The sequence below is a fragment of the Parus major genome, chromosome 2 (assembly GCF_001522545.3).
Source record: "Parus major isolate Abel chromosome 2, Parus_major1.1, whole genome shotgun sequence".
Classification (NCBI taxonomy): domain Eukaryota; kingdom Metazoa; phylum Chordata; class Aves; order Passeriformes; family Paridae; genus Parus; species Parus major.
The window spans coordinates 90,587,396-90,609,894 of record NC_031769.1 but is presented as its reverse complement, the minus strand read 5'-3'; the positions used below and the strand labels follow the sequence as shown (position 1 = coordinate 90,609,894).

Below are 22,499 nucleotides of genomic sequence, written 5' to 3'. Positions count from 1 at the left end.
AAAGTACAGCAAGTCCATCATGTTTCAGGCCTTCCTTTCATATTTCATTGCCATTAAATCTTCATTTCATTATAAAAGCTGGGGGGAGGCAGGGGTGAGAAGTGGGAAGGGGTGGGAAGAAGGGGAGATGAGACTTAAGAGATCTGTGTTTTGGATTGATTTGTTTTCATTTTGTTATCCTTGTTTAGTTATTCAGAACGTTTACAGTACTCTGAGGGAGTTGGACTATGTGGTAAAAGCAGCGTCTGACACCCTGGAATGTAGAATTGAAAGAATTCTGAAAGACATGTCAAACACTGCTCTGATAGTTTTGCCAGAAGATGAACCTACAGATGTGACTTCTTTCTTGGAACAAATAGAAAAGCTTGCTATCTCTGCTGCTTCCAAACTGTCTCAGTAGGTTTCTTAATTGCACAAACTTGAAAGTCATGCTTGGGAGGGTTTATGTGTAGAGCCTTTACTTTTAAAATGTTATTGTAACAGAGTACTAGTCTAGAGCAAAGTGATAGTCTTAGGATGCAGGGAGAAACTCTCACAGCAGTTGTGAGATAGTATAGTATTTTGCATTTAGCATTTATTTAGCATTTCTTACATTTTTTCCTATAGCATTCTTGTAAGTAGCAAGAAAGATGAAGATGGATAGGACTTGAAATCTCATTCACATGTTAATTGCTTGTTTCTTAATACTTCTTTTGTTTTTATTTTAATCATTCTGATTTCACAGATTATCTTACTGCCCCATCATGATAAACCTGTTGTATCACCTATAGCTGGAAGAAACCTTTTTTTTTTAAAACAAAATTATTATGAAGTCCAGTTGAATCAGATATAATAGGATCTGAAAAATGGGTTTCTTTTTAGTCAGCATGTTTTAAAATCTCTGCATGCCCAAGGAATAGGAACAAACAGCAAAACATTGAAAGGGAATTTCCCTTCACACAAGTGCAGTGGTACAGGGGGTGTGTGTCTGGGAAATAACAAAGGGTATTCCTTATGTTTGATTCCCCATGGGTGACTGTAAGGTTGTTTTTGTAGGCAGAGCCAGCAAGTGGAATGCTCTGTGTATGAACTTATAGATGTTCTTAAGCACAGTCTGAAAGCAGATGCTGGAAGAACTCTGGAGGTAAGATCTCTACAATAATTACATTATGACCTTCTACAACCTAGTCAGATACTTGATATTTCATTTATATGCTGGATAATATGATTATTTTCCTAAGAATTTCCCTTTCACTCTTCAGGATTCCTTTGCCTGTACACATCTTGACATGAAGCAGAAAACACGCTGCCAAGAATGTCTGTCCTGTAGCTGCTATAACCTGATGGCACAGCTTTGTCAGAAGAATACTGACTCTTTGATCAGATGTGAGTCTGATTTTTTCAGATATATTTAATTTTTAAAATAAAACCTTAAGATTTCTGTTCCACCCTGCCCCCAACTTATTGTGGTAAAAAATAATATTCTCACTTAAATATTACATTTATTTAGGCATGAAGATTTCTTTAGAATCCTTAAGACATCGACTGCATGTTATTGACTCCAGGTATCAGACGACTAAGTCTGTACAGGCACACAGGGTTCCTTTGTTCAGAGCTGAAATTCAACTGGCTATTCCAAATATTGTTTTGAGACCAAGTCTTAAAGATATTCAGGTAACAAAACTATTGCACATCTCAGTCATTTTTGATAAAACATTTATAAATGCCTTGTTTTAATGCAATTTGTGCAAGTCTGGTATAAGAACTAAAAGGAAGGGGAAGAAAAGGACATTTGAGTTCATGATGACGGTGGGTGCTAAGGATGCAAAACAGGCACAGCAGGTCTGTTGTACATGCTGTTACAAGGAACATTTTTTCTCAAAGCTCAGTAACTCAGTAATTCACAAACCTCTACTGAGAGGCAAACATTTCAAAATGAGTGAAAAAGTAAAAATGAATGCCATCAATACAGCCTGGTTGACTTCCCAGTCTCTTTAAACCTTTTCAGAATTTAAAATCTGTTTAAAGTATAATTCATAAATCAGCATTCAGCAGTAGAGAAATGAAAAGAAAAATATTACCAGCCTGAAGCCCTAAACTGTGAAAAAATTTAAACACTCTTTTAAACTTACACTAGTGCAGCAAAATTCTTACACACATATTTGCAATATCCTGTGATGTCTGAAATTAGTCAGAGTATTAGTTGTTTATGGAGTTGATTTCTGGATTTCTCATTTAGCATGGCAACCATCAAAATCAGTAGCTGAGTTATTTCTCAAGTTTCATGTGCAGCCTTCATGGTTTTGTCAGTGAGAAATCAGGCCACAAAGTGTGATTTTAAAATGCCATATATAGAAGAAGTCATATGATAATTTCTGTAGCTGCCTTATAGATTATAGAGCATACCATCACAAATTCAGGCAAATATATTCAAGCATTCTGATGTGAATGTGAAAACTATTATTAATAACACATAACTATGTTTATAACAGTTTAAAGGGAAACAGTACTGTAACTAAGTTATAATCCCCAGGGATTCATGATTACTGTTCATAAAGGTCTCTTATATTCTTGTTTGAAAACCACATAAACTTGGAATGACTGTGATAAGACTCGATGGAATATTCCTTCCCCTTACCAAATGTGTTTTGGTGATCCTATGTCACGCTTATTAGAACATTTCATTTAAAGATAGAGGTATAATTTTTCAACTTTGGTATTGTTTGGATGATCATCTGCCACACATATAATAACTCAGTGAGCTCAAGGTGAATGTTTTGCTTTTTTCAGAGTGCTGTAAACAAAGCAGTAAATATCATACTGTCAGTAGCCAAAGATATTCCCCTGTGGAAATTTGCTTACTTACATTATAAACAGCAGCAGGTGGGTATTTCATTTTGATTATTTTAAAAAAAAAATTGTTAACATTTCTTAAGATTATGTTCTGTACCAATACTTTGACTTGTTTCCTGGTTGATCTTACTGTTAAGTGAAAGCCTAGTTTTTAATCTCCATGTCAAGTAATAGAACGTAACAGTAATAGTTCATAAATCATATCTTTGGTAGTTTCTAATATTAAAATCAAAAGTTGCTTTAAAAAAATCTTTCAAATATACTGTTCAAGTAAGATGATGATAGTGTAGAACCAGCATTATCTGTAAATTCTACCAGCTGAGTATAAATCATTATCACTCTTCCCAGGCAAAATCTCTTTAAGTTAAACTCCAAGCCTTCATATGGCACCTATCATACTACAGTTAATACAGCACAAATATTTTAACTGGCATCAAAATTAGCACTAAAACCTTGGGAAGGCCTGAGGTTCAGATAGAAACTGAAATTTGTTGAAGGACAAGAATGCATAGTACTGGTAATCATGTGGCCTTAATTGTCTCCTCTGGGAACAAAATATAGATGTCCGTAGATCTGTGCTGAGAAGTGTCTTTTAAAAAAATATTTTCTTTTATTGATATGACATGAAAAATAGATGAGGTCTTTTTGGTAAAAAAACCCACATTCAAGTCCTGCAAATAAATAATAATCAATATTAAAAAAACTTAAAAAATAACTAGGAGAGAGTGGACTGAACTCTGTTTTGTTAAGCAGAATGTTAGCTTATTTTCAAGCAGATAACCTTGCACTGCCTTCAGGACTTTCTATGGCCAAGAATGAGAATGGATTGTAATTCTACACCAAAGAAGGCAGAAGGACCTTAGCAGCTATGTAGGAGGAGAAAACTATACTTATATATGGTACACATTTGACTGTTGCAATTCCGAGATGATTAACACAGAGCTCTGCATCTTTTATACAATCTTTTATAAAATCAGCTTTAACACTAGAACTGTGTAAAAATGCAAGCTGAGAACAGGGAGTCTCCCTGTGAACATTTCTCTGCACTTTCTCTTTGTTCCTAGAAATAGTTATGATCTGAACATCATTGCTCATTCTGTAATTCAAAAAGAAGAACAAAACCCCAAACAAACTAGTGGACTTTTTTTTTCTTGTTTAATTTATACCAGGTTGAACAAGCTCTTGCTTTAGAGTTAGGTGATGAGAGCAAACTCAACAGGATGGTGGCACTGAAACCTTTAGACAAACAGATCATTGAACATAAGGATGTAAACAAAGTGGTGATCCAACTAAATACAATTATTTTGTCTCTTAAAACTGAAGCACTGGTTCTTCTGAAGACCTTTACTGAATTTTCGGACATCTGGAACAAGGTTAATTACATGCTTAATATAATATGTTGATGTGTTGTAAAATCTAAATATGTAAAAAAAAAAAATAAATATTTGTTGTATAAGGAATCTGTACTCAGTAGGAAGCATTGGTTTCATGGTAGAATCCATACACTCATAATTCCTCTGTCTGCTCTTGTGTTGACCAGAACTTGCAAATCTTTACCAATTAAAGCAATTAAGAAAGAAAGCAGAAGAACACAAAAAGAATTTTGGGGCATAAATAAGCTTGTGCTTTCATATGCTTATAAATCTTTCTCACAGCATCTTGTTTGCATGTGTTATGAAAAAGAATACTTGAACAGAATCTCTTAGAAATTAGAGACAGCAAAATTATTCCTGAATATTAAATGGACTAGTTCTCAGTCAACCACTGCTGAGAGATACTTTACTTTATCTTCACAAAAAAAGGAGATGACCTGTATCTAGGAAATCTTTCAGCAAAAAAGGTTTGAAAGCTGAAGTGAATCTGCCCTGATGGAGTTTTCCTCATTAGGGAGTGGGTCCAGTAACATAAATGGTAAAGCTCTGTGGAGTGTTTTGTCAGGAGATTCACCACAAAGTAAAACCTTGAGTACATTCTGAGTAGTAAAATTCAGCTCTGGAAATGGATAACTACTGGTCTTACCTGTCAGAGGTGCTTTAGTATTCTTTAACTTCCCATTCCTAAATCAACCCTTAAGTGACTCTTCTGTCCAGGCTGAGAGCATTTTCAGCTCTTCATGGCTTCTGAGGTTCCAAAGCTTAATGCTAAGTTTGGGTGAGTTAAGCACATATTGGTAACATGTAGTTTCACCCAGACAAGACACAGTCAGATTGGGTGAACAATGTTTCTTTCTTACTAAAATCTTCTAAAACAGTCAATTAACCTGCTCCTTAAAATTCCTCAGGAGCCAGCGCTGTTCCCCCCACCTTTATAATCTCTGTTGGACCATTGGGAACCATTGCTGGTAACTCATTATTGGCCAGAGAGGTGCAAATTGTCAGGGATCTCATGGTGCAGACTGCAGGGGAATGTCTCTGAGATGAGTGAAGATCATCTGTTTGTAATTGAACTGAGAACCTTGCACATTTGTTGAGCTGGTGACACTGATTTCTCACCTCTGCAGAGACAGGCTTACCTTATGAAAAGGAAGGATACTCAGTACTCTATTGCCTATAAACAACCTTCAGCAAGCTAAATGCCCTCTCTCCCTTTAGATCCATCCTCCCCTGCCAGACCATTTTATTCAAATGGTCAGGAGGCCATCTGCACCTAGAAACTGCAGTTTAAAGGTGCTGTTTCAGGCAGAGTGAAGATGACTGAGTGTAATTCCTCACATTTAAATACCTGTTAGAAAATATGAACTGCTTTTTTGAGGTTGCAGACAGAAGGAAGACTAGGATGGAAAGATTTCCATCAAAATTTTAGCAGCTACATTGTAAATTTTGTAGTAACATTTGGATGGATAAGGGATATCCTGACTTGTGTCAGTTTTTGAGTTAGAGATTTCAAGTTCTTTGAAGAGTATTATACAAAAAGTAAGAGTCAGGAAAGGCAGTTGAAGTAAAATAATTTGTACTTATAATATACTTAAATAATGCTTATATCATAAGTTCTTTTAGAGAGGGAACCTTTTGTGTTTGTACAATATATCAGGCAGCTGGGCACCCTTTAGGTTATTATAATACCAATGCTAAATAGTAATTAAATAATAATAATAATAATAATAATAATATAATAAATAATAATAATAATATATAATATAAAAATAATAAACTTCTTTTAAGTAGGATCCAGAAGAAAAGGTAAAGGAATTTATCGATAATAAACCAACAATGGCTGAATTCCAATCTCAAATCAGATACTTTTCCGTAAGTATTTTATCTTTAATAAAAATGAACTGCTCAGAAAAAATCTAGTGACATTAAATACTGAACATATGTATTTGTCTTAGCAATTGGAAATGAAAATCAGAGAACTGCCCAATCATTGTGCACTGCAGTCAGTGGAAGTTGCAACAGAGTCACTGAAAATAGCTTTAATTCAGGAATGCCGCTCAAGACAAAGAACATTTGGATTAGCTTTAAATAAAAAGTCTGCCACAGATGTGGGTGAAATTTATTCCTTCATTGAAAATGTTAGCAAGAGGTTAAGCAGACCTATCCATGACTTAGAAGATGTACGGGAAGCAATGGAAGCACTGAAGGAGATCCGAGAGAATGAAATTAAAATTGACATGGCAGTTGGACATATAGAAGAATCTTACTCTGTTCTTCATAAATACAATCTGCTCTTTCAAGATGAAAATACAGAAAGAGGTGATGGATTGGCCTATGTCTGGAAGAACCTAAACACACAGGTATTGTAGTTATATTATTTCTCAAATCATTAGTATCAGCTCTCTGAATGTTGAAATGACAGAATAAACCTATTTACCTAATTAATTTTTTGTTTCCTGCATTCATTCTTTTATGCCTGCTTTTTCTCTCTTTGTCCACATATAGGCACGACAGGTTGAGGACTTGCTGCTGAAGGTACAGCCAGAGATGAAAACAGATTTACTGAGAGGTGTTCAAAAATTCCAAATTGATACTGCAGGATTTTATAAAGAATATGCTGAAAAGTAGGTGACCTGTGATTCAATAAAATTATACTCTGTTAGTGATTGTTTGAAAATGGTGCCTCTAAAGGGCTTCAGAAAATAAACACAGCACAGCATTGCTCTATACATTACACCTGGAAAAATGCCTAATTTCACATTAATATAAGGTGGGTGAACAGTCTTACCATCAAAGATTCCTTTCTGTAATTTCAGTGCTGGAGTCAGTGATATTCCATAAGAATTAATTGGTTGGGGGAAAAAAATAAATTCTCAATCCAGATCAAGATGTAAAGTTTGTTTTTGCATCTCAACAAAGCACTTTGGGAGATATTTAAGAGTAAGTGTTAAAGCAGTGTTTTGGATGTGACTGGAGATACCAGTTCTAGGTATTTCTAAATTCACCATCTTATTCAGCCTTTTAAACTTACTTTATCACTTTTGAAGATGTAGATTGTGGGATATTTGTGGTTCATTGGACACTCCTACAGCAACAACAAGGAAAGAAACCCAGGATTTGGCTTGCTGTGATTCATTATGGCTCTAGGACAATACCTGACCTATACTTTATGCCTTTGAGGTCTTCCCTCATCCTTTGGTGACAGAGGACTCCCACACAGCCCTACTGGGTGACCTCAGCATGACTGACACCCCGTACTGTGGGATCTGCTCTTAACTTGAGGCTTCACTGCTTGGTGCCTGACTGCAGCTCCAGCTCTGCCACAGCTGTGCCTGTGCCTGGCATGGGCCCTGCTGAGCTGAACATGGGTCCCAAGGCACAGACTCGCTCCTGAGGCTGACCTCAGAGCAGCCTGGTTCCCACTGGCCTGTGTCTCATCCTGGTTACCTTCCCTAGACCTGCCCCGAACCCAGATTTACTGACTCACCTTCCCTGCTTGACCTCGGTCCTGTCTAATTATTGTTGACTTCTCTAAGGACCTGGGCTATCATTTGAACCTGATTACCACCCTGAGGGGCCTGCTCTTCCTGCTCAGGTTCTGTGAGATCATGCCTTGGCTGCCTTTGTGTTCCCACTTTCATCTCCTGGTCCCATTTCCCTTGCCAAGCAGCCAGCCTGCTGCTTTCTGCCCATCTGCCTGAATTTCTATCTAGAAATAGCCATGGCACAACAGAAGATGACAGGCTTCCCATCCCAAAATATTATGATGTGGCCAAGAAGTGGTCCCAGATGTGAGATCTGGGAATTGCACCCAGTCCTACTGCTGAGATGTGCTCATTAGGCAAAATGGTATTTTTTTCTCATATTTTTCTGACTACTTAATTATGGTTCTAGTGCCAACTACACAGTTTTCACTCCTGATTTATGTATTTGCATCTTTCCCTTTTTAAAATATAAATGAAAATAATTATTAAAATTTGTTTTACGGAAGAAGCAGGAAATAACAAAGATAAAACATTTGCAGATCTTTAGCTGTTTGTAAGATGTATGGTAGCACAGATGAATTTTTTTATTAGAAAAGAAATTGGGTTTTCTTTCAGGGACTATTGAATATGTAATCTTGGTACACTGAATATGTGCTTCATTTTCTCTTTTAGTGTCTTGTAAAAATTTTCAGAAAAAAAGTTAAAAAATATTACATAATGTTCAGTAAGTATGGGTTCTGTTGTGCTTCTTTGTGAGACCTGTATGGTTGAGAATTACACTGAATTTGTTTTGGCTTTTACAGGGGCCCCAGTGAGGACAATATTCCTCCCCATGAAGCAAGTAACAGATTACAGATCTTTCAAGCCATATTTGATGAACTGTGGAGGAAGTATCTCTCTCTTTCTGGTGGGGAAGAATTATTTGGTCTTCCCATCACAGGTAGTTTCTCAGGGGATAAGGATATCTGTTTCTAAGCTATTAATTTTTTCACGTGATTCCTGCTAAATGCATGTAAATTTAGAAAAATTGCAGAAAAATTCCTTGCAGAAAAATTCTTTGCAGTAAATTATTATAGTCTTTCCTATGAAAAGCAGCTGGGGGAAACTGGCTCTCGGTGTGCACATACATTAACATCAGGTGGAGAAATACTGCACTGCTCTCAGGGTCCAGATGCTCTGCTCTCCTACTTTTTCTGTTCATAGCTAAGCACATTTCCTGCCAGTGTTCTGTCCCATACAAATTTGGGAAACATGTTGCCAAAGTACTCAAATTGTCCCTGCTCCAGTTGCATAATGAATTCCCTTGGGCTGTGCAACTGATCTGTAATGTCCTTATGTCTCCTAGTCAGACACAGTTCCTTTGGAAGACTGTGGTGTGAACTACAGCAGAATGTATGATAAGCACTTTAATTTGTGCATGCTAAATTGAGTACATTTTCCTGTCTAAGGACATATGTAAATCCAAAATCTAAATATATTTTACTAGGAATTCCAAAAGATATGCAAGAAAGTAAATAAGATGTTTCTGCTAAGGGTGTCCATTTAAAATGTTTTATTGTCTAATATATTCTATCATTTAATTTGAAAGCGCATCCATCATCCTCAAACTCTGCCTCTTAAGTAAATAGTGTAAATTGGACATAGGGAGATATTTTAGTTCTTGTCTAAAATTACATTGTGTTTCATTGCCATTTCAACATTGTCTTCCTCAATTATAAGATTACACCTACTGCTACACAAGAATATTGATTAAAAAAATCAGTGATCTAAGCAATTACTGTGCATCAAAATCTGTTGCTCTTCCATAATGTAAGTGGAAAAGTTTGTCTTCCTAGACACTATCTAGAAAACAGCAAGTCAGATTTGATTAATTTATTAAATAGCATTATTAGATATGCATTGATTCTTATGTTCATAAATACATTTGATGTGAATACCTAATTAAAACTCATGAATTTCCAATTTTAAAATTTGAAACAGAATATCCTGAACTTCACAAAATTAAACGTGAACTTTCATTGCTTCAGAAACTTTACAGTCTTTATGATACAGTTACTTCTAGTATCGACAGATACAATGAAATGCTTTGGAATGGTTTAAATATTGAAAAAATTAACAGTGAACTTCTGGACTTTCAAAGCAAGTAAGTTTGTTTTTTTTTTTTGGTGAAGTATGTGCAATTTTTATTTCTAGCTCTTCATTTTAATTAGCTCATGGAAATTGCTGTGAGGGACTGAAGGATGTTGGTCCATCTCATGCTCAGTGTTGGGCACAGCTGCACTGTGGTGCAATATGCAGCTGGTTTGTGAGTCACTTGAGGCTTGTTGGTGTATATTGACATGGTAGGCTGTAGCTTATTGAATAAACAAGGTGTACAAACCTGTGTCAAGATGGTTGTAAGTATAACAACATTCAAAGCTGATCTTATGCAGTACCTTCTCAGTGATTTAGTTTACAGCTAATTAATTGTTAGTCCATGATATTAGATCTAATTTTGAACCTACTGTTTACTTCTGCACATTTGTCTAAATTTTAACTGCTATTTCAAGAATGGTAGATAGCCATGCTAAATTCTGAGGAGTTATTTATGAAATTTGAAGCAATAATGTTTTCCACAAGAAACTGACTGAACTAACTTTTACTCATTAATTTGAAAAAACCTAACCCAACCTCCTTTTTAAAATTAATAAAAGTGAATATATGTGAAACATATATTCTTCTGCCTTTGGACAACGTAAATCTTCATCTCATTTCAGTAGAATTCTGAAATATGCATCATAATATGTTCTGCAGTTAATTGTATTTTACAGGCTGCAGGACTTTTGCAGAAAGTCTTCCTTCTGCAGAACCCTGAAGGAAGCCATTGCATAGCAATAGTTTTCATTTATGTGTTTCTCTTTGAACTTCATGTGTGAAATTTTTGTTTTTCCTCTCAAGTGTTGAGCTATATGTGGAGCAGTGTGACTACCAATAGGCAGTAAATGGGTTTTTTTATAATAAAAGTCCAGCCCAGTACTATCCTTCTTTTGGAAGTTTCCTACCATCATTGTATCAAGCTATTCTCTCTGAAGGCAGAGAAATCGAAACAACATACAGGAGATACTCACAGAAATAGCTAAGATGGTATGCTGTGTTTTGAAAAAAGCAGGAATGCTGGAAGTACAATTACTGCTTTACACTAATTGTAAAGATATGCATAGTTCTTTAATGTAATTTTGTTTTGCTACCTTTTAAAAATAGTAATATAATAGAAAACTTGTAATCATGAAAAGTAAAGTAAGAAAACCCCCAATGCATCCAATTCAAAGCTGCAGGTAAAAATTTATCCAATTAGAAAGAGATAAGAAGGATAAATATTTAGAGAGCGTTATAGAAGTTTATAATAACAGCTGGAGAGAAGTTTCCTTTTATATTTTACTGTAATACAATGGAAAGAGAATGTCCAGTTAATCCAGGACAGAAATGTAAACCTGGTCAATTGGAGTAGTTATTTAACATAATGTGCAGCTCATGGAACTTGCTTCTAGAAGATATAATTGAGATGAAGACAAAGGAAAAAGTTGCTCGAATTTTTTTAAAAAATTGCCATTTTCATTGCCAAGCTAAGATATCCTATTTCTAACAGCCATCCTCAGACAAGTTTATTAGATGTCACTTGCTAAGCCTCAGGACAGAAGTAGCCACGAACTGCCCCTTAAAGCCTTCTTGGTACAAGGCAGAGTATAAATTTTCCATTCTGCAATGCCTTTCTCCAGCATATTTAATGCTATCTACTGTTGGATTCAAGATGAAAGACTATTGCTGTTATTGTAGTGCCATGACAGTATGCATATGTTCATCTCCCTCTTTCCAGCAAGCAGTGAAGAATTTGCACATGTTCCATCATTGTGTGACAGATCTGTCTGGTTTTGAACTGTGAAAAATGGAGAATCTTTTGGAAGGAATTTGTCATTATGGACAGGTTTTATGCAGCTTTCAGTTTCTGGAATTGAGCTGTAAGAGAACAGCTTCAGTCTTTGGTCCATAGTTTTGGCAGATGAAAATTGGCATGACTGGTTTAGAAGTGAGAGGAGCTGTGACAATTCACAGTACAAGAGCTTCTTCATTTGAAATTCGATTCATCTTAAATTGTGTTATATTTTGCTTTGAATATCTTTCATACAAACCAGATATGACTTAAAACTTGTTTGACTGAAACAAGTGCTTTTCTCTTTGCAAGCAGATTAGTTTTAGTTTAGGATGTACTTTATTTTGCTGGGGAAATATTTGTTGTTTAATCCTTTTCCTCTTGACAATATCAGGTGCATTTTCAAATTTTACTAAAACAATGACACTGCAGGAACTTAATTTCAGGTATGGGTTTGAACATTAAATTAACTTCCTTTAATTCAAACTTAAATAGAAACCAAACCATTCTAGTATAATTTGTGTTGTCTTTAGCTGTGTTTCATGCCTGCAGTCACAAATGACCAGCTATATATAATATTGACAACTTGCAACTGGATTTTTATTTGCAGTCTACTGGTCAGCTCATTGAAAAATGACAATATATTGTACTATTAAGTGATGGATGGTGATTATTAAGAATAAAGTGTTTCTTCTTTTTGTGCTTTTTAAAGAATCCGAAAATTACCGAAAGCATTGAAGGAATGGCAAGCTTTTCAAGACCTAAAAAAAAAAATTGATGACTTCACTGAGAGCTGTCCTTTGCTTGAAATGATGAAAAACAAAGTATGTTCAGCATAATATTTTGGAGATAAGAGTCATTTGAGAAACTCTATTGAAGGCCATGTTACAAGACGCTTTCCATAATTCTTTTTTATAGATAAAAGTAGCTGTATTTATAGCAAAAAAATTAGTTAAGCTTAGTTATAGAAAAACAAAACAAAAGACTTTGTAATGTGATTAGAATAACTATTAATGCTTTCAGTGGGATGGAAATCAAGACTCTCCTATTTATTTAATAGATGCATTGCAAAAGTATGTGATCATTCTAGACCTAGAATTAATACAAATTTTAAAAACCCCATTCCTATGGACTTTTCTAGGCAATGTTGTCAAGACACTGGGAAAAAATTGCACAAGTAACTGGGCATCACTTTGATGTTGACTCTGAAAATTTCACTCTAAAAAACGTAATGGATGCCCCTTTATTAAAACATAAAGAAGATATTGAGGTATATGTACTTTTCTGTTTTGTTTTGTTTGGTTGGCTTGGTTTTTTTTGGTTTTTTTGTGATTTTTAACTTGTGATCGAGTGCTTTTGAAATCCTGTTTCTAGTCAGATTTGTAACATTAAAAAAAAATTGGCTTAGTTGGAGAATTCCTTTGAAAAAGTGAAGTTTGGTAGTTCTGATTGGCACAGATAGTTATGAACAGTTAGTTTATTTCCCTTTTATTCTGGAAAAGGTTTGAAAACATAGATGTTTTCAAATAGTTTATAGAACTAATCCTTCCATAGGACTTCTGTTGTTTCAAGAGTAGTATGATTCTTCTGTTCTTCTGATTTAGGGTCTGCCTATTTATATATATTTTTTTCTTCCCTTTTAATGTCTAATCATAAAGAAACAGTAAGACTGATCCTGTTAAGTGTTAAAAATCCTTGGAACACAGTGGAAGTGGAGGAGGACATGGGGTTTAAGAAGAATGAAGTTCTGTATTTCAAAAGTGACTCTACACAAGAGCACAGATAGCTGAGCAGGCATATGGAGTGTGCACAAGCTTCAAAGCTACTGTCTACTTGTTTGGGGGACAGAAGTTACCTAGCAAGTGTCTTTATGCTTGTTGCCTTTTACAAGAACAAAGCATAGCTAAAACTAAAGAAGTAAAACTCTAACAGTTTCTAATTTCAGTTCCATGGTCACTTAGCTAAATCTATATGATTTCCAGAGTAGTGACCTGTTTTGTCTTGTTCTGAAAATTAGCATTTTTAAGGGAAAACCATTAAATCAAACCTCTGCTGTACCAATTTCTTGGACAAGAAAGGTTCTCTTTCCTTGTGAAAAGTTCAGAGTTCCACTTCAGGAAACACTTTATACCTGTGATAGAATCTGATGTACTACTGAACCAGAATTTGGGATCCAGTCTGAGTGTTTGATCTTTTATCTCTTTTGAAATAACCAGCTTTATGACAGTCCTGTCCTCACCATCTTCAAGAAGTAGCTGACAGTTACGTTGTCAGTCTAGAATGTTCTTGGAATATTTATTGGTTTTGATTGGCAGTGTTTATTTTCTTTAAACCCCTCTGTCAGTTTATTTGATTTCAAATATTAATACATACAGAGAGGCAAATACTTTCTGCAGATTCACTGACTCAGTGAATTTTGTGTGTGTAAGATGATAGTAGCAGTGAGGATGGTGCATAGCCCATTAAATGTACCTGCTACAAGTACTAGAATATAATCTTGTTTTAAACATGATAACTTTGAGGTGTTTCAATGTATATTTTCATTAGCCTGAGTTTACACTGAGATCTGGATCAAGCCAATACATTTTAATAGTCTTTATAAATGTGCTTTATAATAGTCTTAGATGAATGTAATTTACTATTTTAATTTTACACAGGATATCTGCATCAGTGCTGTGAAAGAAAAGGATATTGAAGCAAAATTGAAGCATATCATCAGTGAATGGAGTACTTATGCTTTCAGTTTCAGCCAATTCAAAACTCGTGGAGAACTTCTTCTGAAAGGATCAGATATATCAGAGAAAATAGCTTTGGTGGAAGATAGCCTCATGATGCTGGGGTCACTGATGAGCAACCGGTACAAATCTTAATAAATGTACATACTGCATAAATCTAACCAACCCCCTGAGTAAACAATTATCATCTTAGGTTCTTCTTCCCTTTAACTCATGTTCATGCAGGTATAATGCACCTTTTAAGTCCACTATACAACAATGGGTTCAAAAGCTGACCAATACTGCAGAGATAATTGAAAATTGGATTACTGTACAGAACCTCTGGATTTACCTTGAAGCTGTGTTTGTTGGTGGAGACATTGCAAAACAACTACCTCAGGTATATTGATGTATGATAATAATGTGTTGTACCAGGAGATTAGCCACGTCATAGAGCTTATTTGCCAGTGCATATAACATATATATATATATATATATAAAGTTATATATATATATAACTTACATATATATATATATAAGTTTTATATATGTAACTTATAAGATTTGTGGGCTGTGCATAGGCAGTTCAGGAGAAGCTTTGCCAAACTAGGATCTGTCTGTGTAAAGATTGCTTAGAACTTGGTGAAACCTACAGGAATACATTTGTTTGCAATTCAAGCTTGCATGTTCCTGTCAACGTGCAATATTAGTGAATTAGTACAGGACTCAGAACTACTTAATGGCACAAAACTGATTTATCGCTTCTGCCATATGTACAAATATCCCTTTCTTCCTGTGTGCACATGTTTATAGGCTGTAAGCTGTAATAATAGAATGACAGATTTTGTATATGAATTCTGTACTTGCTAGGACTCAGTTTAATGAAGTCCCACAGAGACATGCTGCCAGGCTTGGGAGCTGCACATGTGCTAATCTGTTTGGAACACTGCAACCTCTTCAAAAGGCAGATGACCTTCCAAGGCAGTAGCTGCACAAGATATAGGGAATGATCCGAACAAGAGAGAAATAGCAGGAAAAAAAATCATCCTTTTTGTTGTGTCTCCTAATGAGGGGTTTTCACACAGTTCTAACAGACCACAGTTGAGTCGTGCTGGATCAAATGGTGTAACTAAACAAAACTGGTATTATTGGGAAATTATGAGATATTAATTTATTTCAGAACACATATTTTATAATTAAAGACTTACAGTATCCCAAATTAAGACTAATTTTTATAAGCTAAAGAAAGTTTTTTTAATTGTTGTTTAGATAAGAATTTTTCTTTTTTTCCATGAGATATATTTAAGTTGTTAGTGCTTATCAGAGAATCAATAAGCACCTTGTGAAGATGAGCAAATGCTGCTAAAGTTACTTCTTCCAAGGATGATAGATACATGAGCCAATATTCTGAAAAAAAACAAATGTAGTGGCTGTCTTTGATGAAGGAGGAGAAGGAACAGCTTGATGAAGGAGTAATGAGGAGTGGGCTTAATTGCAATTTCTGGATGAACATTGCAACAAGTAACTGTTTGCATCTGGAAATTAAGGACATGAATAATGTTCAGTCAACATTAATTAATTAGAAGCAAAACATGTTGAACAAATTAAATTTATTTTTAGGGTGGGCAAGAAGCTTTGTGGGTAGAGGAAAACCAGTAGTTGCCATATATTTTGATAGGTTTTTGCCATTGTCTCTGATAGTACTACCAGAAAATGCATTTTAGCTTGCTGGTGTGCAAAATGCAGAGGAGTGGAATGCATAAACATCAATAACCAAACAATAAGTAAAATATTAGTTTTGTCCAAAGAAACACACTGACAAATTTGAGAGAGCATAGAAGAGGGTGGTAAGAATGAGGAACTATCCAGGAAGGATGAGGCACAAGAAAAGATTCAACAAACCAGACTTGTTTGACTTGAAGATAAGGAAAAAGTGAAGCAAAGAAGTGATAATTTTTTTATTTTAATGTATATTTTTATTCAAGGTCTGTTCTCAACAGGAAGGAATAAACGTTGTTGTTGTTATCTGATGTAGCTTAGATAATAGAAGAGAGTCACCAGTAGCAAAAATTGCTTGGAGAGGCTTCTAAATCTCCATCATTGAGCATCACTAAACACAGGACAGATAAATAGTTTTGGTATGATCCTGCCTTGTGACAGACAAATTGCTGTGGATCTTCTTTTAAGGTCTCTTCTATCTCTCAGATAATTTATGATTTCATTTGTTGTAGGTGAGGAAAGAGTTTTTAATGTCAGTATATCTAGTGTATAAAAATATTTATTTTTCAATTTCCAGTCTGAGAACTTGTCTCTCTTCACCTACGACACTTGTAATGTACAGACTGTCTCTATACACAGCTTCAGACTGTGTATACTGGTTTTGTTCATGAAGTGTTGCTACTAACAGCTTACATGATGTTGTGTATTGCTGTTAGGAAGGCTGTAATGTCTGAGAATGCTGCTTTTTGAGTTTTCTCATCTGTGTTGGAATCCTTTTATGTCAAAAATTTTGGTGCCCAACATGAAGTAAGACATTTCCAGAGCTGTCCCATTGTACTCTTTCTCTTGCAATTTAAACTCTGGTCAATAATAAGCATGCCTATAAATATTCATACATTATTCCTCCAAAGAAGACTTAAACAGAAAGGGAAATATTAAACTGTTACCTTGTCTGATAGAATTGTTTAATTTTTAGAATATGACGAACATGAGGAAAATCTAATGCATTTATCATGTACTTCAGGAAGCCAGAAGATTTCAGAACATTGATAAGTCATGGCAGAGAATTATGCAGAGAGCCCATGAAACATCAGACATTGTGCAGTGCTGTGTTGGAGATGAGACTTTGGCACAGCTGCTACCACATTTGCTGGAACAGTTGGAAATCTGTCAGAAATCACTGACTGGCTATTTGGAAAAAAAACGGTTAATATTTCCGAGATTTTTTTTTGTATCTGACCCTGCTCTTCTGGAAATCCTTGGTCAAGCATCTGATTCCCATACTATTCAGGTACAAGCAATAATGCAATAGTATTCTCATGGTCAATATTACTAGAGAAGACCGTGGTGGATTTTTTTTGTTTATTTGAGAGAATTTCTTTCACTTATAGAAAGATTTAAAGTGTATTCTAATACAGAACTTAAAGACAAAGTAAGAATGCTAGATCAGTTTATGAAGGTTTTTTTTTTTTTCTGATTCTGTTGTAGGCACATTTATTAAGTTTGTTTGACAATGTTAATCGAGTGGGATTTCATGAAAAAAACTACGACCAGATTTTATTGTTTGAATCTCAAGAAGGAGAACAGGTCAATATTATCGAACCAGTTTTAGCTCAGGTAATGAAAGTATATATTACAGTTTTTCATGACTTGATTTAAAGTAGATTTATGTTTTTGAGGCAGACAGTATTGCAGCATGCTATTATTTGACTAGCTGAATGAAAACCTCCCAATGTGAACAGCAAGAGCAAAGAGTAGAAGGGACAGGACATTTGTGTCAGTTTGTAACGATTGCTTTACCTGTTTTCTCAGCAGTACTGCTGTGAAGTGCCAAATCCATCACATATCTCTAGCAGGGCATTGGAGCAGAAAGAGGAAAGGAATATTTTAAAAATTAGAGAATAACAAATACAGAAATGGGAGTAGGAAGAACTGGGAAAAAAGTCACGTAGAGCTCTTTCTCCGTGTGAATTATTCATGAACTAATTCTCTAAAAGTACTTTCTTGTTTATTTCAGGGCAATGTGGAATTCTGGTTAGGTCAGCTGCTGAATGGGATTAGGAAAACAATCCACACCATCATTAGACAGGCATCAATGGCCATTAACGATTCAGAATTTAAGATGTATGACTTTCAGGCAATGTTTCCTGCACAAATAGGACTTCTGGGAATTCAAATTATCTGGACCAGAGATGCAGAGAAGGCACTGAACAGTACCAAAACAGACAAAAAGGTAGCATTTAATGAATCTTTGGGGATTTATTAAAAGCATTGTTTGTAACAGTACGTATTGTGAAAAGTTAAAAGTAACATGTAGGAAAAAGCACAAAGTACCAGTAAATTACCCAGAATAGCAAATAAACTAACAGGAAAACAGAACAATAAAAATGTGTTAAGGAGTCACACCTCCTCATTATGCCCCAGCATGTGCTTTAGAATTGTTCCTAATCCTTCGATTTTCCCTATTGTTTTGTTAGGGCAATCATCTTGGGAAGGGACAGTTTCTTAGTTTGGGAATATGGGGAATCTCATCTTGTTACTTTCACAAAATCAAATTTGGAAAGAAATAAAAAATCCTGAACTTTGGGGAAGTAACTGCTTTGTGGACATTGGTGTACTCTATCCAAATATATAACATCCTTCAGTTGATGAACTATATTTTTAGGGAAGGGGAAGAATAGAATCTGTTTCAGGAGGTGTTGGTTTACTCTCAAGCATGTGGAGAAGATGCTGTTAACAACCAAAGTGTTATTCCTAACAGTGAATCTATGAAAGAAGAAAGAGAGGATGTGAATTAAAGGGCTGCAAACTGCAAATAATCAGGAATGTACATATAGATACATATATATACAGGAATATATAATATATAATATATAATATATAATATATAATATACAATATACGATATACGATATACGATATACGATATATAATATATAATATATAATATATAATATATAATATATATATAAAATCAGGAAAAAAAAAAAATATATATATATAAAATCAGGAATATACAGATAGATATATATTCCAGATAGAACAAAGAATGTGTAACAACATCCTACTATAAAAGTAAATGCAGGACAAAGTCCATGCTGTACTTTGGTACTGTATGAAAGTAAGGGCTTAGACTGTTTTAGACTATGGAGAAAACCATATGCTGCTACATTTTCTTCATTGTTCAAAGTTTAAAAAGGGCGTAAACCTGCCTTTAAACCTAGTGGATTAAACTTAGTCCACTCTAGTTCATAGAAAAACTAGGTACAAAATTTCTTTTGCATTAACAAGATAACAACTTTTGTGGTTTTTTGGGCTGAATTGCATGTGTGTTTGGGGGATGTGGAGGTTATTTAATTCTCTGTTAGTTTTAACAATGTTTTTAGCATTTCTTTCTCATCAAACTGTGTGAATTTTAGGCTCTGCATGTATTTACAGAAAGCTAGTGTGATTGTTCTGTCACACATTTGGAACAGTGCTATAAATGAACTGCTCTTTCTTAAATCTCAGTGCTTTTACTTGTGTACCAGGAGTGTCACTGGCAGAGGTTGGTACTATTTACCTAAGTCAGTAATGTATAGTCAGTATTTGTGGAACTTTGTAACAGATTTGGTACCACAAAAGAAATTATTATTGAGCATCTAAAATTATGGTATGTTTCCCCCTTCCTCTGGTTAAAGGACATGACAGATCTTCAGGTTCCTGTTTCCCCTAAAGCTTAGATTCAGCTTGGGCGGATATATACTACCCAAAATCATTGACTGATGGTTCTGAATATATGCAGGGATGCAGTCAGCTGAAAATGTAATGTGTAGTAAAAGGAGCAAGAGTCTTGGAATAAAATCTTACAGTGTGACCTTCTCATCTAGATATAACCTTATTGTACTGTGTTGGGTAGGAATGTATGAATGGAAGGTAGCCTGCAAATCCAACTTTAGAATTCCAAGCCTAATAAATACAAAGCAGAATATGGATATTATAAGCCTGGATATTTCAATTTTATTTTTTTTTAATTTTTAAATTCCAAATATTGGGGAAAAAATGGAGTTTGTATTAATATGATCATTCTTGCTTGTGGAAAAGGTAATGCACACAACAAATCAGAAGTTCTTGGAACTTTTAAATGAGTTGATTGACATGGCAACACACAATCTGACAAGAATGGAGCGCACAAAATATGAAACTTTAATCACCATTCATGTGCACCAGAAGGATATCTTTGATGATTTGGTAAGTTTTGAAAAACCATCAAGGGTCTTTCTGTATGGAAGTTCTTGCACATATAAAAAAATTATAAGCAAACCTTGAATCTATTCTCTTTGAATAACTCTGATATTACTGCTTTGATAGAGAATATCAGATTTAGTTTGATTTAATATAGATGCAATACAGTGAGAAGGGTGATTTTTTTATATAGATTATTTAAATTGTTTAATATATATATACATATATTTATATACAAAAATATAATATATATTTATATTACATCTATTTAATTATATTATATATAACATCTTTATTTATATTATATATTTATATATTATTATATAAAATTAATACATAATTTTTATTATAGGTGTTATATAGGTTTAGACTTCAGTTTTTTAAATGGTTATTATTCTCATCATGCAAAAATTCACCATGAGCAAAAGACTTTAACTTTTAAAATTAAATATCCTCTCAATTTGAAAATTTAATGCATTATTTGATTGAAATGTAAATGTAAAAAACTCCCTTTAGCATTCCTGTCAATCTTGTGATTTCTGATCCAGCCTATGTGTTGATTTAAGGTAATAGTTATTCAAAGGTAAAAGCAGTGAGGCTTTATATATTTGAAGAGGATAGCAGCAATGAATACAACAAATATTTCAGTGTTTTTGATAATTGAGTTGCATCAGGCTTCCTTTAGATAAGGATGTTGAATAAATGAAAGCATAGTTATAAAAATGGAAGTAAAATACTTCAAAAGGGCTTGAATGATGCAAAGGTAAATAATTTTATAATGATAGCTTGATTTATGCATATATGTTAGGAAGATAAAAATTAAGTGCATGTGTAAAGAAAATAGACAACAATCAAGAGAAGTACTGAAATCTAGAAAGAAAACTGCTGGCTTCTAAGATAAGCATGGGGTTTTGTCCCCTGTCTGTAATATTAAACTTATCTTCATAACTATTTTCTTAATCAATTTAATGTCACGTTATAATAAAATTATGGAAAATTGCTTTAATTTGTAGGTTTTGTATATGAAATAAAAAGTCAGGAGGAAGTCTGTGGAAAGGGTTCTTAAATTTTATATGTAATAGTAGCCTTCTTTCTTAAAACACTGTATTCTCTGCTAAGTACATCCTTTAGTGATTGAGATAAAGGAGAGGGAAGTGGCAGAGTTTCCAGAACCTCCTCTTCACCTTACACTGTGTTTGTAAGGCCAATAACCAGGGCAATATTTTCTGTAAGAGGCCAGTGTTTTTGGGATCCAGTGTCAATAATAATGAATTTATTAATACCCACAAACCTAAATATGTGTGTGGCAAGTTCATACTGAAAAATACAACCCTAATAAACAAGCACTCAGATGTCTGTACAATGTATTCAAATACTGTGCACAATCTACTATTTCTGTGAGTAATGGTGCAGTTATCATGCAAGATAGCCGGTACTGGTCATTTTTTTGTGTTTTTCATGACTGGTTTTCAATATCTCTGTAAGACACAATTCATAATCTCTGTGCCCAAATCTGAGGAAAATCAAAGTGGACAGAAGATTCAGAGCATGTCATAGACTTAGGTTTGAAAAGATAATTCTGGGTGTCTTGGCTCCTGACAGATTCTGTGTTCGTTCTTCAAGGTCATGAATTTATATGAAGTAGACTTTTTTTTTCCTGTATGGAATTTAAGTTTAATTTGTTACTGATTCATTTCTGTATTAATGATTTTTCTTTTCCATAATAGGTCCGTATGAACATTAAATCTCCATCTGATTTTGAATGGCAAAAACAATCTCGATTTTATTTTCTTGAAGACTTGGATAAATGCATTATCAAAATCACTGATGTAGAGTTCACCTACTGCAATGAGTACTTAGGCTGTACAGACAGGCTTGTTATAACTCCCTTAACTGACAGGTATTTTAAAAGGAATGAAGTGTATAGTATTGGACCTAAGATTTATTAATACTTCCTTTGACTTAATTATTTTAATTTTCATGCGTCAGAATTACTTAGGTTGCACTACAATGCTGCAATATCGCTGGTGAACAGCAGAGGCCAGTGCTTATATATTCAGCTATCGAAAGCAGGTTGAATTTGAGTGCTTGCTTGAGATAAATGAGCTGTGATGGGCATTGAAAAATGCACTTGCTCTCGAGATAAATATGCCTGAACACCATACATTTCACCAGCCTAAGCAGAGTCAATCTAAACACCAATGTATTACTGCTTTCAATAAGCAAGTAGTTGTGCGAGACTTTG

General features: G+C 34.5%; 1 protein-coding gene across 1 annotated transcript in view; it reads left to right on the top strand.

Annotated features, from left to right (window-relative positions):
- LOC107200547 (dynein heavy chain 5, axonemal-like) overlaps positions 1–22,499 on the top strand; it is a 147,771-nt gene that overhangs the window by 20,793 nt on the left and 104,479 nt on the right. The window contains exons 20-39 of the mRNA XM_033519374.1: positions 189–396; positions 1,036–1,123; positions 1,242–1,365; positions 1,490–1,653; positions 2,770–2,862; positions 4,002–4,205; positions 5,997–6,077; positions 6,161–6,565; positions 6,711–6,829; positions 8,494–8,630; positions 9,671–9,833; positions 12,310–12,421; positions 12,739–12,867; positions 14,255–14,454; positions 14,558–14,711; positions 17,055–17,321; positions 17,519–17,647; positions 18,048–18,263; positions 20,114–20,260; positions 21,982–22,154. Of these exons, the coding sequence (XP_033375265.1) occupies positions 189–396; positions 1,036–1,123; positions 1,242–1,365; positions 1,490–1,653; positions 2,770–2,862; positions 4,002–4,205; positions 5,997–6,077; positions 6,161–6,565; positions 6,711–6,829; positions 8,494–8,630; positions 9,671–9,833; positions 12,310–12,421; positions 12,739–12,867; positions 14,255–14,454; positions 14,558–14,711; positions 17,055–17,321; positions 17,519–17,647; positions 18,048–18,263; positions 20,114–20,260; positions 21,982–22,154 (3,313 nt within the window). The remainder of the gene's footprint in view (positions 1–188; positions 397–1,035; positions 1,124–1,241; positions 1,366–1,489; positions 1,654–2,769; positions 2,863–4,001; positions 4,206–5,996; positions 6,078–6,160; positions 6,566–6,710; positions 6,830–8,493; positions 8,631–9,670; positions 9,834–12,309; positions 12,422–12,738; positions 12,868–14,254; positions 14,455–14,557; positions 14,712–17,054; positions 17,322–17,518; positions 17,648–18,047; positions 18,264–20,113; positions 20,261–21,981; positions 22,155–22,499) is intronic.